The 15772-nt window shown below is 41.8% G+C and overlaps 1 protein-coding gene across 1 annotated transcript in view; it reads left to right on the top strand.

Moving 5' to 3' along the window:
• LOC130283800 (vomeronasal type-2 receptor 26-like) overlaps positions 1 to 15772 on the top strand; it is a 61478-nt gene that overhangs the window by 25985 nt on the left and 19721 nt on the right. The window contains exons 3-4 of the mRNA XM_056537208.1: positions 8482 to 9504; positions 14916 to 15039. Coding sequence (XP_056393183.1) covers positions 8482 to 9504; positions 14916 to 15039 — 1147 coding nt within the window. The remainder of the gene's footprint in view (positions 1 to 8481; positions 9505 to 14915; positions 15040 to 15772) is intronic.

The following is a 15772-nucleotide window of genomic DNA, read 5'->3' as shown; positions in this document are numbered from 1 at the left end:
ACTTCCAGCATTTTCGGACAGCCACTGACTGTCCAGGCATGCTGGGAGTTTAGCAACAGCTGCACCCTGTTTGGGAATCACTGGTGTAGAATACCCCTATGTCCACCCCTATGCAATCCGTAATTTAGTCCTCAAATGCGCATGGCGCTCTTTCACTTCGGAGCCCTGTCGTATTTCAAGGAAACAGTTTAGGGCCACATATGGGTTATTTCCGTACTCTGGAGAAATTGCACTACAAATTTACACCAGCCTGTTAGTGTAAAAAAATGTAAAAAATTACACTAACATGCTGGTGTTGCCCCATACTTTTTATTTTCACAAGCGGTAAAAGTACGAAAATACCCCATATGTGGGTGTAAAATGCTCTGCGGACGCACAACAAGGCTCAGGAGTGAGAGTGCACTATGTACATTTGAGGCCTAAATTGGTGATTTGCACAGGAGTGGCTGATTTTACAGCGGTTCTGACATAAACGCAAAAAAATAAATACCCCGATGTGACCCCATTTTGGAAACTACACCCCTCACGGAATGTAACAAGGGGTATAGTGAGCCTTAACACCCCACAGGTGTTTGACAAATTTTCGTTAAAGTTGGATGGGAAAATGAAAAAAAAATTAAAAATGCTGGTGTTACCCTAAAATTTTCATTTTCACAAGGGAAAATAGGAAGAATGCCCCCCAAAATTTGTAACCCCATTTCTTCTAAGAACATACCCAATATGTGGATGTAATGTGTTCTGTGGGCGAACTACAATGCTTAGAAGAGAAGGAGCGCCATTGTGCTTTTGAAGAGAAAACTTGTCCAGAATTGAAGGCCACATGTGTGTTTACAAAGCCCCCATAGTGCCAGAACAATGGACCCCCCAACATGTGACCCCATTTTGGAAACTACACCCCTCATGGAATGTAATAAGGGGTGCAGTGAGCATTTACGCTCCACAGGTGTCTGACAGATTTTTGGAACAGTGGTCCGTGAAAATGAAAAATGTAATTTTTCATTTGCTCAGCCTACTGTTCCAAAGATCTGTCAAATGCCAGTGGGGTGTAAATGCTCACTGCACCCCTTATTAAATTCTGTGAGGGGAGTAGTTTCCAAAACGGGGTCACATGTGGGGGGTCCACTGTGCTGGCACCACGGGGGGCTTTGTAAATGCACATGGCCCCTGACTTCCATTCCAAACAAATTCACACTCCTAAAGCTCAATGGTGCTCCTTCTCTTCTGAGCATTGTAGTGCACCAGCAGAGCTCTTGACGTCCACACATGGGGTATCTCTATACTCAGAAGAAATGGGGTTACAAATTTTGGAGGTCATTTTCTCCTATTACCCCTTGTAAAAATGTAAAATTTGGGGATTTTTTTTTTTTTTTTTCATTTACACATCCAACTTTAACAAAAAGTTGTCAAACACCTGTGAGGTGTTAAGGCTCCCTGTACCCCTTGCTACGTTCCTTGAGGGGTGTAGTTTCCAAAATAGTATGCCATGTGTTTTTTTTTTTTTGTTTTTTTTTGCTGTTCTGGCACCATAGGGGCTTCTTAAATGTTACATGCCCCCCAAAAACCATTTCAGCAAAATTTGCTTTCCAAAAGCCAAATGTGACTCCTTCTTTTCTGAGCATTGTAGCGCACCCACAGAGCATTTTACATCCTAACATGGGGTGTTTCCATACTCAGAAGAGATGGGGTTACAAATTTTAGGGCGCATTTTCTCCCATTACCCTTTGTAAAAATTTTAAATTTGGGAAAAAACTGCACTTTAGTGAAAAAGAAAATGTTTTCATTTACACATCCGACTTAAACGAAAAGTCGTCAAACACCTGTGGTGTATTAAGGCTCACTGGACCCCTTGCTACGTGCCTTGTTGGGTGTGGTTTCCAAAATGATATGCCATGTGTTTTTTTTTTTTTGCTGTTCTGGCACCATAGGGGCTTCCTAACTGTGACATGCCCCCCAAAAACCATTTCAGAAAAACTCACTCTCCAAAATCCCAGTCGTTCCTTCCCTTCTGAGCCCTCTACTGCACCTGCCGAACACTTGACATACACATATGAGGTATTTCCTTACTCGAGATAAATTGGGTTACAAATTGAGAGGATTTTTCTCCTTTTACCCCTTGTAAAAATAAAAAAACTGGGTCTACAAGAACATGCGTATGTAAAAAATGAAGATTTAGAATTTTCTCCTTCACATTGCTGTTATTCCTGTGAAACACCTAAAGGGTTAACACACTTACTGAATGTCATTTTGAACACTTTGAGGGGTACAGTTTTTATAATGAGGTCTTTTATGGGGTATTTCTAATATGAAGGCCCTTCAAATCCACTTCAAACCTGAACTGGTCCATGAAAAATTCAGATTTTGAAAATGTTGTGAAAAATTGGAAAATTGCTGCTGAACTTGGAAGCCCTCTGATGTCTTCCAAAAGTAAAAACATGTCAACTTTATGATGCAAACATAAAGTAGACATATTGTATTTGTGAATCAAAATATAATTTATTTGGAATGTCTATTTTCCTTACAAGCAGAGAGCTTCAAAGTTAGAAAAATGCTAAATTTCAAATTTTTTCATCAAATTTTGGAATTATGCAAGTATCGACAACATTTTACCACTAACATAAAGTAGAATATGTCACGAAAAAACATTCTTGGAATCAGAATGAAAGGTAAAAGCATCCCAGAGTTATTAAGGCTTAAAGTGACAGTGGTGCAAAAAACACTCTGGTCCTACAGTGAAAATTGCCTGGTCCTTAAGGGGTAAATAATTATTTAATGTTGTTCCTATGTGTGATTTAAAACATGTTATTGTACTCTTAAGAGAGGAGCTTTGTATTCCCCATGTGACCCTTCCTGCCTATAAGGAACCCCTAAATTCTTTCCCATACACTGTAGTGGGGGGATAAGTTACTCCAGTTCAGCCTAGTGCTGCTCCTGAGCTACAGTGTGGTTAAGGCATGTTGTGTGTGGAGAGCTTAAGGGAAGGCCCAGAACAAATCTACTTAATCTGGTCATTCTGCAAGGATCACTCGTACAGAGGAAGTTCATGCCCCGCGGAAAAGGCTTATATATCTTTGTAGAACCCTATCTACCCATCTCACAAGTCAGTATCAATTTATTTGGTGAAAGGACTACAAGTCCCAGTGAGGCAACAGGGCTCCCAAGAGGTTACGCTGCATCCTCTCACCTGAAACCTACTGTCTGTGCTATATCATCTGCACCCAGCTCAGTAAAGACAGTTATTTGTAACCTGACATCGGTGTGTTCATTTACTCCCCGTGTCTGGCCCAGGAGAAGCTGTCTCCAACTTTGGACTGTGTATAGAATAACTGTGCCCGGGCATCACAATGTGATCAGATATTTCTCCTAGGACCCCCGTTAACTGCAGCCAGACAGCAGGCTCTGGTGTACGGGTCGTAGTTGTAGTAGACAGTGGACAGCAGGAGTGGTGGATTGGCTGCCAGCAGACAGCAAGGGTCGTGGACTAGTGTTATTTGTAGCCAGTGGACAGCAGGCAGTTGTGATATAATGAGGCAGTTGTGATATGATAGTTGTTACCAGGTCTTGTTATTCTATGTGCTTCCGTAGAGTCGTAATTAGTGATGTTGCTGTGGTAGACCTTGGGGGGGTGTATGGTAGTGGTGGTATGGTATCGGTATATGAGGGGTTGATGTTAACCCTAAAATTCGTGATGCCAGGCTGCTATGCTGAGGCTATGCTCCGGCCTATCGCCGCCCTTCCCAGTAACGATAGGTGCATGAAGTGACTGAAGGTCCACAAAGAAGTTGAACTTGAACTTGAATAACTTTACTTAAGTGGTTGCGATACAACCAAGGCACAGTTACAATCTAATATGAACAGTCCTTTAAGTTGCGTAGTGACTGACAATTGCTGCGGACCTTGATATAGGTACAGTCTCTGAATTTAGGGATATATTTGCAGATCAGTCCAGATTTAGGGGTATAATTAGGTTCGGTGATGCTGCAGAGTGTCTGGGGATTGATACACTCAAGATTTGAAATGATCCGGCCATTGCCGCAAGGCTCGTGCCTAACTCACTGCGAGCACAGCTGTAGAGATGCTTCTTCCTTGGTGGAGCAGGAACAAGAGAGAGATAAGATGGCTGCCGCTCCCTTATATGGGCAGGGGGCGGGGTGAATCTGATTGGTCCGAGCACTTGTCATTCACCATTACATAGAGTAATGGGATTGCTTACGTCACAGGGCCTCCGAAGGTCCTTAAGCAGAATACCATGGAGTTTATTCAGTCACGTGACCCGCAGGTCCTGGTACGGCGAACCGCCATTGACTTCAATGGGCAGGCAAATTTTAAAACCCACAGGGACTCTTTCTGGGCACAATAGTCATTTAAAAGTTGTTTCAAGGGGACTAACACCTGGACTGTGGCGTGCCGGAGGGGGATCCATGGCAAAACTCCCATGGAAAAATACATAGTTGATGCAGAGTCTGATTTTAATCCATAAAGGGCATAAATTTAGGCAGCACATAGAGCCTCCCTTTAGGCAGCACATAGTTAGATCCCCCCTTTAGGCAGCACATAGATTCCCCCATGGTAGGCAGCACATAGTTAGAGCTCCCCTTTAGGCAGCACATAAGATTCCCACATATTAGGAAGCATATAGTTAGAGCCCCCCTTGAGGCAGCACATAGTGGCATTTGAACCCAAGGCCCCAGCGCTGCAAGGCAGCAGTGCTAACCTCTGAGCCACCATGCTACCCTTAGCATACATCTAATATCCACGGTTGCTAAAATGGACAGAGATGTCAGCAGAGAGTACCAGAAAAATTAGGCATGTACACATGCATGAAAAATTGGGTATTGTCGCAGCCGCAGCTGTAGCAGCGGCCAGAAAAATTGTAGCACCAGAAAAAGTGCAGCAGCAGAGGCCAGAAAAATTAGGCATGTACACCTGGCTGGAAAATGTTGTATTTTCGCAGCTGTAGCAGCGGCCAGAAAAATTGCAGCGCCATAACAAGTGCAGCAGCAGAGGCTAGAAAAATGAGGCATGTACACATGGATGAAAAATTGGGTATTGTCCCAGCCGCAGCTGTGCACTAGGGTGACACAATTTGCACTAGGGTGACACAATTTGCCCTGCAGGCAAAACAACAGGCAACTGTGACGTGAACTGACAGTGACTGGTTTTATTTAACAGCCAAAAAAGGTATTTAAATTTTTTTTGCAAAGGGTCACACCAAATGTGATTTGCACTAGTGTGACAATGAGCAAAAAAGCTTGCCAGCGGAGTTCCCCTTTTAAGCAGTGGTCCCCAACCAGGGTGCCTCCAGCTGTTGAAAAACACATGGACTGATATATTTCAGCCCTTTGAATACTGTAGTAGTTAGTTGCTTTAAAGAAAAAAAGCTTGCCAGCGGAGTTACCCTTTTAAGCAGTGGTCCCCAACCAGGGTGCCTCCAGCTGTTGCAAAACACACGGACTGATATATTTCCGCCCTTTGAATACTGTAGTAGTTAGTTGCTTGAAGGAACTTAAGTTTTATTCTGGATTACCCCTTTTAACCAGCGGTTCCCTCCCAACCAGGGTGCCTCCAGCTGTTGCAAGACACACGGATTGATATTTGAACCCTAAAAAGGACTTTTTTTGGGTGCTCTCCTTAAAGCAGATGTTACACTAGTGCTTTAGGAGTAAACTGGACCCTGAATACACCACCTAGCAGCAACCTAGCTATCTCTTTCGCTATACACTATACAGCAGGAGCAGCTTCTCTGACCCTCCACTTCCTAAGCCTGCAGCATGCCGAATGAGGGTAAAATGGCGTCCGTGCAAGAGGTAGGAGGGTCTGGAAGGGAGGGACTGCTGCTGATTGGCTGTAATGTGTCTGCTGACTCTGACTCACAGGGTCAAAGTTTACCGCAATGTTAAAGTATAGGGGGCGGTTCAACCTTCACATATGTTCGCCCGGCAATGCGAACGCGAACATGCTAAATTCGCTGGGAACTGTTTGGCGGCGAACAATTCGAGACATCTCTAGTCGTAATCTCTAAACTCGGGCCTTGGTCATAAATTAATTTCTGTTGAAAAGACATAACTGTGCCTGGTTTTCCCATTCTGGTAAGGTAAAAAGAATTTCTCTGCAGCAGAATAATGAGATAGGCATACCACCACCCAACTGTGCCCCTCTTTAGGTATCACAGTAACATGCATTTCAGCTGATCAGATCAGCAAGCCTATATCTGGTACATTTGACAAATGTTCTGGCCTTACTTCGGTTCCACTCTTCATTGCTAACAGTACCAACACTACCCTCCTGCACTGAAAACTTCTCCTTGACACCAGGTTGCCACATCCACATCTAAAACTACCTTTTTATCATCAAAATCCTTCTCATCATCTCCACTACTCCTCTTAGTATAAACTTCTGATATCGGATAATGGGCTTCTTGCTTCCCTTCAGCATATCCCCCATTACTACAGTGACCCTCTGACCTACGATGGCCCCGACATACGATCATTTCAACATATGATGGCCTCTCAGAGTCCATCGCATGTTGAAGGCAGCATCCAACATACAATGCTTTTGTATGTCGGGGCCATCGCATAAACGGCTATCCGGCAGCGCAGACTGCTTCAGCTGCCCCCGGATAGCCGTTTACGGTGCCCCGTGTGGTCCGCTGACGATCACTTACCTGTCCTCAGGGCTCCGGCGCATCCTCTTCAGGATCTCCTGCATCGTCGGCGCTCTCCATCGTCGTCATCATGTCGCTGCGCATGCCATCCCGTCATCCAATAGGAGCGGTGTGCGTAGCCACGTGATGGCGGCAACGGAGAGCGAGGATGCCAGGGAAGCAGAGGCCTTGCCAGAGCGTCGGGGACACCCCGGGGACGTGGCTACAGCGATGGAAGGCGACATCCAGGGCAGCGGTGATGAGCGGTGACGAGCGGTGACGGTCCGGAGCGGCGGGGACACATGAGGACAACCTCCAATATCAGTGGTCTTCAACCTGCGGATCTCCAGATGTTGCAAAACTACAACTCCCAGCATGCCCGGACAGCCAACAGCTGTCCGGGCAAGCTGGGTGTTGTAGTATTGCATCATCTGGAGGGCCGCAGGTTGTAGACCACTGTCCTATACTTTACATTGAACGGATCCCTCAATATACGATGGTTTCAACAAACAATGATCCATTTGGAACGGATTACCATCGTATGTTGAGGGACCACTGTATATCACTATCACGCCTACCACCACGAGTCCCACTAGGGCTATGCTCAGCCACTGCTTTTACTTTTACCACCTCTGCAACAACCTCCAAAGTCTGACTGTCCTCAACACACAACTCTTCCTTGTGGCTAATGATATCCTTAGCTTAGCATTAGTGGGAAAGCAAAGATAGAGACGATAGAGCAAACCACCTATAATAAATTAACTAACATTTGGCTCACCGTCATATGGTCAGATTCATCCACCTCCTGACCTGACCGAGAACAAGTCAACCAGTTTACAATGGCCATATTACCATCTCAAACAACACAACCCCTAAAAGACAAAGGCAACTTTTGCTTGCTGATGCTGCTGATACTACTACCACCAGGCACCGGGCTGCTTCTGTTACCTGTACTGAGCGTGGGCAAATGGATGTGCCCACAAAGTTGCTACTGTCACCAACATGCTTACTGGCATGGCAGGTGTACTCTTTCCTTTATTCCTTTCCCTGACAACAATTCTTTTTCCAGACATTGTGTTTTATTGAAAAGATTTTAAGGTGATTTTTTTTGTTTTTGGGATGATTTGTCACTCACCAACTAGTCAAGTGAAGGAGAAACTGCCAGTCAACTTTCACTTTCACAGCTAGAAATGCTCCGTTTTTTATTAACCCAGAAATACCAGGTAATATACAGGTCAGCCTACTGCCCCATTGAACTGGTACAATACTTTGCTTTGTGTTGTAGTTGTAATGTAAAATGTTTCTATGGCTGGGCTCTGTAGTTTTACAATGAGCAGTTTTGTGTGTGCTCACTGCTTAGTTTCACTCTTTAAGATGGCAGCTGCAACATAGTGTTTAGGGTTTTATCAGTCCTTTAGACCCATCCCTGTGCTGTCTCCTGATTGGCCTGGGAGCTGTATGCAAACAATGATTTGTTAAGCTGTGGTCATGTGATCTCTACAGTATTCTGGGCTACTTTTAGTGTTGCTAATTCCTTATCCTATGCTGATATGGCTCAAAAATACCATTTGTTCTTCATCGCTTCTCCTAATAGCGCTGTATCCTGGTTTGCACAAACATAGATGTCCTACTGTGTGCCGAACATCATTTAAGGTAAAGTTCTGAGCGAAATCGGGATTAGCAGTTACTGTTCGCTCATCTCCAGTCATAATAAATAATTAAGGCCTCAAACAGTAGTAGGGTTCACCTTCTGCCTTCACACAGTAGTTGGATTACCCAGAACTTCCCTATAAACCTATTGACTAGAATCGGTCTGTTAATTTTTTTTTCTTGTTTTACAGATCAGCTACGGAGCCACTGACCCCACACTATCTGATAGACGCCTCTACCCACATGTTTTCCGCACAGTCCAAAGTCACTACGTCCACAATATGGTGATGACCAAACTCTTGAAGTACTTTGGCTGGACTTGGGTTGGTATTTTAGTATCGGATGATGATGCCGGAGAGAATGAGCTACAGATACTAACAAAATACATGAAAGAGCATGGGATCTGTGCCGCCTTCACCATAAAACTTACAGAACAGAACACTATTGGTGGTAATGTCCAGATATTAAATCTTTTAAACAATCAACGTGTCAGTATCATCATAATGTGCGGGACCTACTCTGTTTATGGACTTGATTTACTACTTAAACATGAATATTTATTTTTGGACAGAATTATCATCCTTCCACCATCTTGGGCTTTTAGTGAAATCATTACAGATCTCCACTTTCCAGAAATAAATGGAAGTCTAGCATTGGACTTTTCACGACATCTTTTTCCGGGATTGGAAAATTTTGTGAAAAACTACAGAAAACTCCCCAATATTTACTATGGTATGGATTTCTGGACAATTTTACAATTAATATCAGGATCTGGGGATAAAGATTCCTTTGTTTCTTTTAAAATCAGTAAAACCAGTGCAACGTTTACTAGACCAAGCCTGAGGAATTACCTCTCATCTAGTGTCTCTCCAAGCTTGTATGATGCAGTAGAAATCCTGGCAAAGTCTCTACATGAAATCTTCTCATTTATAAATCATCAAGAAAATTTTATAACTGGACTTATACAACACAGACGGAAGTTACAGCGCTACATACAGATGATGAAGAGTTCACTGGATCCAATGAGACCTTCATATTACTTTACTGACCAAGGAGAAGCCGTACATCCATATAAGATAATACAGTGGATATTTAGGGATGAAAAAAAACATAAAAACATACGTAAGGTCGAAGTAGGAAATTTTACACCTTGGGCCGTCACAGGCCAAAAGCTTTCTATGAATCCCCAGTCTATAACATGGAAACACACAAAGGTAAGGTATGTATGTGGTCAAAGCCTCTGTCTGCCTTTAAACATTATGATTTTTATAAAAATTTTTACTCTTACTGTATATAGTGCTGACATTCAGTTGTTCTGTTCTGAAATTATCATTCACAAAGTGAATAAAATGCAAAATAAAATTTAGGGGCCAAAGAAAGCAAGCACAAAAAAAAACCTAAAATCTTAAAGGGTACTCCACTGGCCAGCGTTCTAGAAGTAAATGTTCCAAACTCTGTTTTCGTGCTGTGGGGGTCGGCCACGTCCCTCGTGATATCCCAGCCATGCTCCCTCAATGCAAGTCTATTTAGGGGGCATGGTCGTGATGTCCCGAGGGGTGTGGCCGACCCCCGCAGCGTGTAAAACAGCTTTCAGAACATTTACTTCCGAACACTGGCCAGTGGAGTACCCCTTTAAAGTATCTAAAAGTAAAAAGACAAGGTCGGCACATGCAGGGCCACATATATTGTTAATGGAGAGTCACAATGGATTAAGAAAAGATAGAGCTACTAAATAAGTTATTTAGTTCTGTGTATAGAAAAGAAGAGATGTCCAATAGGTATTGTCAGTGCTTAGGATAGCTTAGTGATGGCCGCACCAGTCCTAAAGAAATTATATAACCAACACAAGTGGTAAGAAAAACTAATGTGGGTGAGGTCAGTGTTGTTTGTACAAAATTAGCTAATTTATTTTATTTCTGATTTGTCGGCCCATTCTGAAGTCCCTCCTTCCAACAACTGTCTTCAACCTCTTGTAAGCTTTACAAAAGTGAAAGTGACAGCTACCCATACACGAACGGATCATCAAGCTGTTTAAAATAATAAAGTCTCATGCGGATGTCCCGATATCAACAACCTCTGCATCCCCAGAGTAAAGCAGTGGAGCCCAAATAGTTAAACCATACCTTACCGTGATGTTGGTCCGGTGGCAGAAAAACACATACCATGAGTTTTTCATACAGTCATGGCCGTAAATGTTGGCACCCCTGAAATTTTTCAAGAAAATTAAGTATTTCTCATGGAAAAGGATTGCAGTAACACATGTTTTGCTATACACATGTTTATTCCCTTTGTGTGTATTGGAACTAAACTGAAAAAGGGAGGAAAAAAGCAAACTGGACATAATGTCACACCAAACTCCAAAAATGGTCTGGACAAAATTCTTGGCACCCTTTCAAAATTGTGGAAAAATAAGATTGTTTCAAGTAACAGGTGTGGGCAATATAAAAACACACCTGAAAGCAGATAAAAAGGAGATAAGTTCACTTTGTCTTTGCATTGTGTGTCTGTGTGTGGCCACACTAAGCACGGACAACAGAAAGAGGAGAAGAGAACTGTCTGAGGACTTGAGAACCAACATTTTGGAAAAATATCAACAATCTCGAGGTTACAAGTCCATCTCCAGAGATCTAGATTTGCCTTTTTCCACAGTGTGTAACATTATCAAGAAGTTTGCAATTCATGGCACTGTAGCTAGTCTCCCTGGGTTTGGACGGAAAAATTGATGAAAGCAGTCAATGAAGGATAGTCCGGATAGTGGATAAGCAGCCCCAAACAAGTTCCAAAGATATTCAAGCTGTCCTGCAGGCTCAGGGAGCATCAGTGTCAGCACAAAACTATCTGTCGACATTTAAATAAAATGAAACACAATGGCAGGAGACTAAGGAGGACCACACTGCTGACACAGAGACATAAAAAAACAAGACTACATTTTGCCAAAATGAACTTGAGTAAGCCAAAATCCTTCTGGGAAAACGTCTTGTGGACAGATGAGACCAAGATAAAGCTTTTTGGTAAAGCACATCATTCTACTGTTTACTGAAAACAAAATGAGGCCTACAAAGAAAAGAACACAGTACCTACAGTGAAATATGTTGGAGGTTCAATGATGTTTTTGGGTTGTTTTGCTGCCTCTGGCACTGGATGCTTTGAATGTGTGCAAGGCATCATGAAATCTGAGGATTACCAAATGATTTTGGGTCCCATTGTGTCTGAGATCTTGGGTCTTCCAGAAGGACAATGACCCAAAACATACATCAAACAGCACCCAGAAATGGATGGCAACAAAGCGCTGGAGAGTTCTGAAGTGGCAGCAAGGAGTCAAGACCTAAATCCCATTGAACACCTGTGGAGAGATCTTATTGCTGTTGGAAAAAGGCGCCTTCCAATAAAAGAGACCTGGAGCAGTTTGCAAAGGAAGAGTGGTCCAAAATTCCGGCTGAGAGGTGTAAGAATCTTATTAAAGGGAACCTCTCATCAAATAAACTTTTGATATATTTTAGATTAATGAATGTTGAATAGCTTTCCAATAGCATGTTAATGAAAAATATGCTTCTTTCTATTGTATTTTTCCCGATCAGTCCTGTTAGCAAGCATTTCTGACTCATGCTGGAGTCCTAAACACTCAGAGCTGCCAGCCTGCTTTGTTCACAGCCAAACAGGCTGTGAACAAAGCAGGCTGGCAGCTCTGAGTGTTCTCCTTTGTGAACAAAGCAGACTGGCAGCTCGTAGTGTTTAGGACTCCAGCATGAGTCAGAAATGCTTGCTACCAGGACTGGTAGGGAGACCCCTAGTGGTCATTTCTTCAAAGTGTAAAATGAAATAGAAAGAAGCATATTTTTTTAATAACATGCAAATGTAAAGTTATTCTGCATACATTAATCTATAATATATCAAAAGTTTTTTTTTGATGAGAGGTACCCTTTAATGATTGTAGGAAGCGACTGATTTCAGTTATCTTTTCCAAAGTGTGTGCAACCAAATATTAAGTTAAGGGAGCCGATAATTTTGTCCAGCCCATTTTTGGAGTTTGATGTGACATTATGTCCAATTTTCTTTTTTTCCTCCCTTTTTTGGTTTAGTTCCAATACACACAAAGGTAATAAATATGTGTATAGCAAATCACATGTTACTCCATTTTCTAGAAAATTTTCATGGGTGTCAACATTTACGGCCATGACTGTATATAGTTTGTTGCTTTCCTTTCCCACAAGGTTTAGATAGGAAGACCGGGCAACAGCAGGAATTCAACAAGTACTAAATAAATTATAGTTTTGGCCCACCCACCAAAAACATAATGTAGTTAGGATGGATTTTGAAATTTTTATGAAACTTATCCCTAGAAATAGTGTATTTAAATCTGCTGTCTGTTGTTATTTTGTATCAAACAGCAAATATCCCAATGTCTTCTCACAATTCACAACTTGGCACCATCATGAGCAAAACAATGGAAACATTTTTTTTTTTTTTTGCTGCATTATGTCTGGACCGAAAGTCTTTTGCGCCTAGTATGGCTCATGAGTTTAGTTTGTTTTACCAACAGTCTCTAAAAACCTATAAAGGCATGGACAACTTAATGACCACTACCAGGAAGGCATGATCACCATTTCAACCATTCCTATAAGGCAAAAAATTCACTGGTGGATGGCCTGTTATTGCACCAAATTAATAACTGACTTTGCCACCAGCTGGAATTCCTCCTTGCACATGTTGGATCTTCTGTACAAGTAGCAGAAAGCAGTCAATGAGTATATTATACATCAGAGCTACAAATAGGGCAACAACGACTGCTATTCTGAGCTCAGGCAGCGGCACATTGTCGGGGACGTACAGTCCTTCAAAGAGGCAACCAAACTTTATCAGCTTGGACCACCGTGGGATAAATAATGTCATCTTACTAATCTTTATCTTATAGTAGACTCTCATTATGATGGAACAAGGGATGGAAGAAGAAGGACAGCTTCCACCTTTAGCTGAACCCAATCACATGGAGGAGGACATGAAAAAGAAGTAGAAGTTGGGTGAGAGAAAGGATGATGGGGACATGGACTTCTCTTAAGCTCACCTACGGGAGGAGGGGCACACTTCTTTAGCCAGACAACATGGTGATAAAGATGATGTTCACAAACATGAACCTGATTCTTGTCACGATTGTCGCAGAGAGAACCAACTGGGTCTTGGGACACGATCCTACACATGGTAGGCAGCATCCTAGTAAGCATATTGCTGGCTGATTACTAGTCAGACTCAATTTCAATAGCTTTTTCACTTTCAAGGACACTGTCACAGGTACATGTAGTTTTGGCCGTGGATCTGGTGGGTAATATCAATATCTTTTTATTTTTTTAAATAACATCAAACCTTTTACTGGTTTCCCAAAAGTGATAATGTTTGGAGCATTTATAGTTTTGGAAAGCAAAATAATCAGACTGTACCTGTTGTTGTCAATTGTACTCTACTAACGCTGTCTTAGTGTTACTGAGCCTAAAAGTGATTTTTTAATTACAATTATTTCTTGCTTTATACAACCCCATCATATTCCACAGCATTGTACAAAAACTATACCATCATTGTTATCATTATGGGGTCAAGTTTTCTAAATTTACACAAGATACACATCAGGCATCTGGCACCAAAAAAGGATAATTTTTTTTAAACTATTTTTACATTTTACTAATCACAGTGCCTACGTGTTCATGTCATGTAAATGTCAAAAATTCACATATTTGCTCATTCCTAATGTAATGCTTCCTTTTCTCCTGCTCTATTTCTTAAAGGGGTTATCCAGGAAAAAACTTTTTTTTATATATATCAACTGGCTCCAGAAAGTTAAACAGATTTGTAAATTACTTCTATTAAAAAATCTTAATCCTTTCAGTACAGCAAAAAGAATCTTTTCCACAGCACCAATTCCAAAAAAGTAAAAAATGTTATTCCATAACAGGTGTCAAAACAGCAGCGACGTTTCAGTCAGCTCAACCTGACCTTTCTCAAGCAGACTGCTTGAGAAAGGTCAGGTTGAGCTGACTGAAACGTCGCTGCTGTTTTGACACCTGTTATGGAATAAAATTTTTTACTTTTTTGGAATTGGTGCTGTGGACAAGATTCTTTTTGCTGTATTAATAATTTAAAGGTCCTCTAACCGAGGATCCAGGATCTGCGTGCACCCCCATACGGATAACCTTTCAATTGGATGTGCTGCTCTTCTATCTTCTTAATCCTTTCAGTAGTTATGAGCTTCTGAAGTTAAGGTTGTTCTTTTCTGTCTAAGTGCTCTCTAATGACACGTGTCTCGGGAACCGCCCAGTTTAGAAGCAAATCCCCATAGCAAACCTCTTCTAAACTGGGCGTTTCCCGAGACACGAGTCATCAGAGAGCACTTAGACAGAAAAGAACAACCTTAACTTCAGAAGCTCATAAGTACTGAAAGGATTAAGATTTTTTAATAGAAGTAATTTACAGATCTGTTTAACTTTCTGGAGCCAGTTGATATATAAAAAAAAGCTTTTTCCTGGAATACCCCTTTAATGTCTTTTTGTAGGTGAGGTCTCCTTGTTCACCCCGTCACTTTTATCATACAGTACATTTAATCTGTCATTCCACTAAAAGTTCTTGTCTTTTCATTCAGGTCCCAGTATCCCGGTGCACAGACCAATGTTTGCCTGGTTACTGGAAAAAGATGAGACCAACAATCCATACCTGCTGCTATGACTGTGTCCCATGTTCTGAGGGAGAGATATCCAATATAACCGGTATATGGTAGTAAGAGTTTTACCATTAGGATTATGTCTAATTCCTTATACAGTATATATTTGTTTACATTAATTCAGACCCAAGTCCATAAATATAAGACATTCAAACCACAGACCAATCCTGGTGAATTTATTCAGACCTATAAATAATTATTACCCTGACATTAATTAATTATTTCCCAGAATCTGTAAACTAATAAGGGTCCAGACCATATCTCTAATATCTCCAGACCAGACTATCGGGGAGATTTATCAAAACCTGTGCAGAGGAAGAGTTGACCAAGTTCCCATAGCAAGTCAACCAATCACATTGCTTCTTTAATATTTAAAAAAAAGCCTCTGAAAAATAAAAGAAGCCATGATTGGCTGTTGTGGGCAACTGCTCCATATCCCTAAATCTATTCTGACTCCAGACCTTTTTTAATAATTTAAGGTAAAAGTTCTAAATAAATTAGCCCTCAGACTCAACTCCTGTCAGATCTCAGGCCACCCATATTTGTCTGGCAGCAGACAAAGTTCCTAAGAAATTACAAAAAATTCCCAAGAGCACTCCCCTGGGCAGAATCTTCAATACAGGTGGTAGCGTTCAAGGGGTCATGAGAAAAACTCACCTTTAAAGGGTTGAGCAACAACAATCTTTGACAGTATATCCAGACGAAAAGTATGGCTGCAGCGGCTTCCCATACTATCTTTCATGTGTGCAAATAGCAAAGACAATCACATAGAGGGAATC

The sequence above is a fragment of the Hyla sarda genome, chromosome 1, assembly GCF_029499605.1.
Source record: "Hyla sarda isolate aHylSar1 chromosome 1, aHylSar1.hap1, whole genome shotgun sequence".
Classification (NCBI taxonomy): Eukaryota; Metazoa; Chordata; class Amphibia; order Anura; family Hylidae; genus Hyla; species Hyla sarda.
The sequence above is the reverse complement of the archived record's forward strand: the minus strand, read 5'-3'. Positions and strand labels throughout refer to the sequence as shown.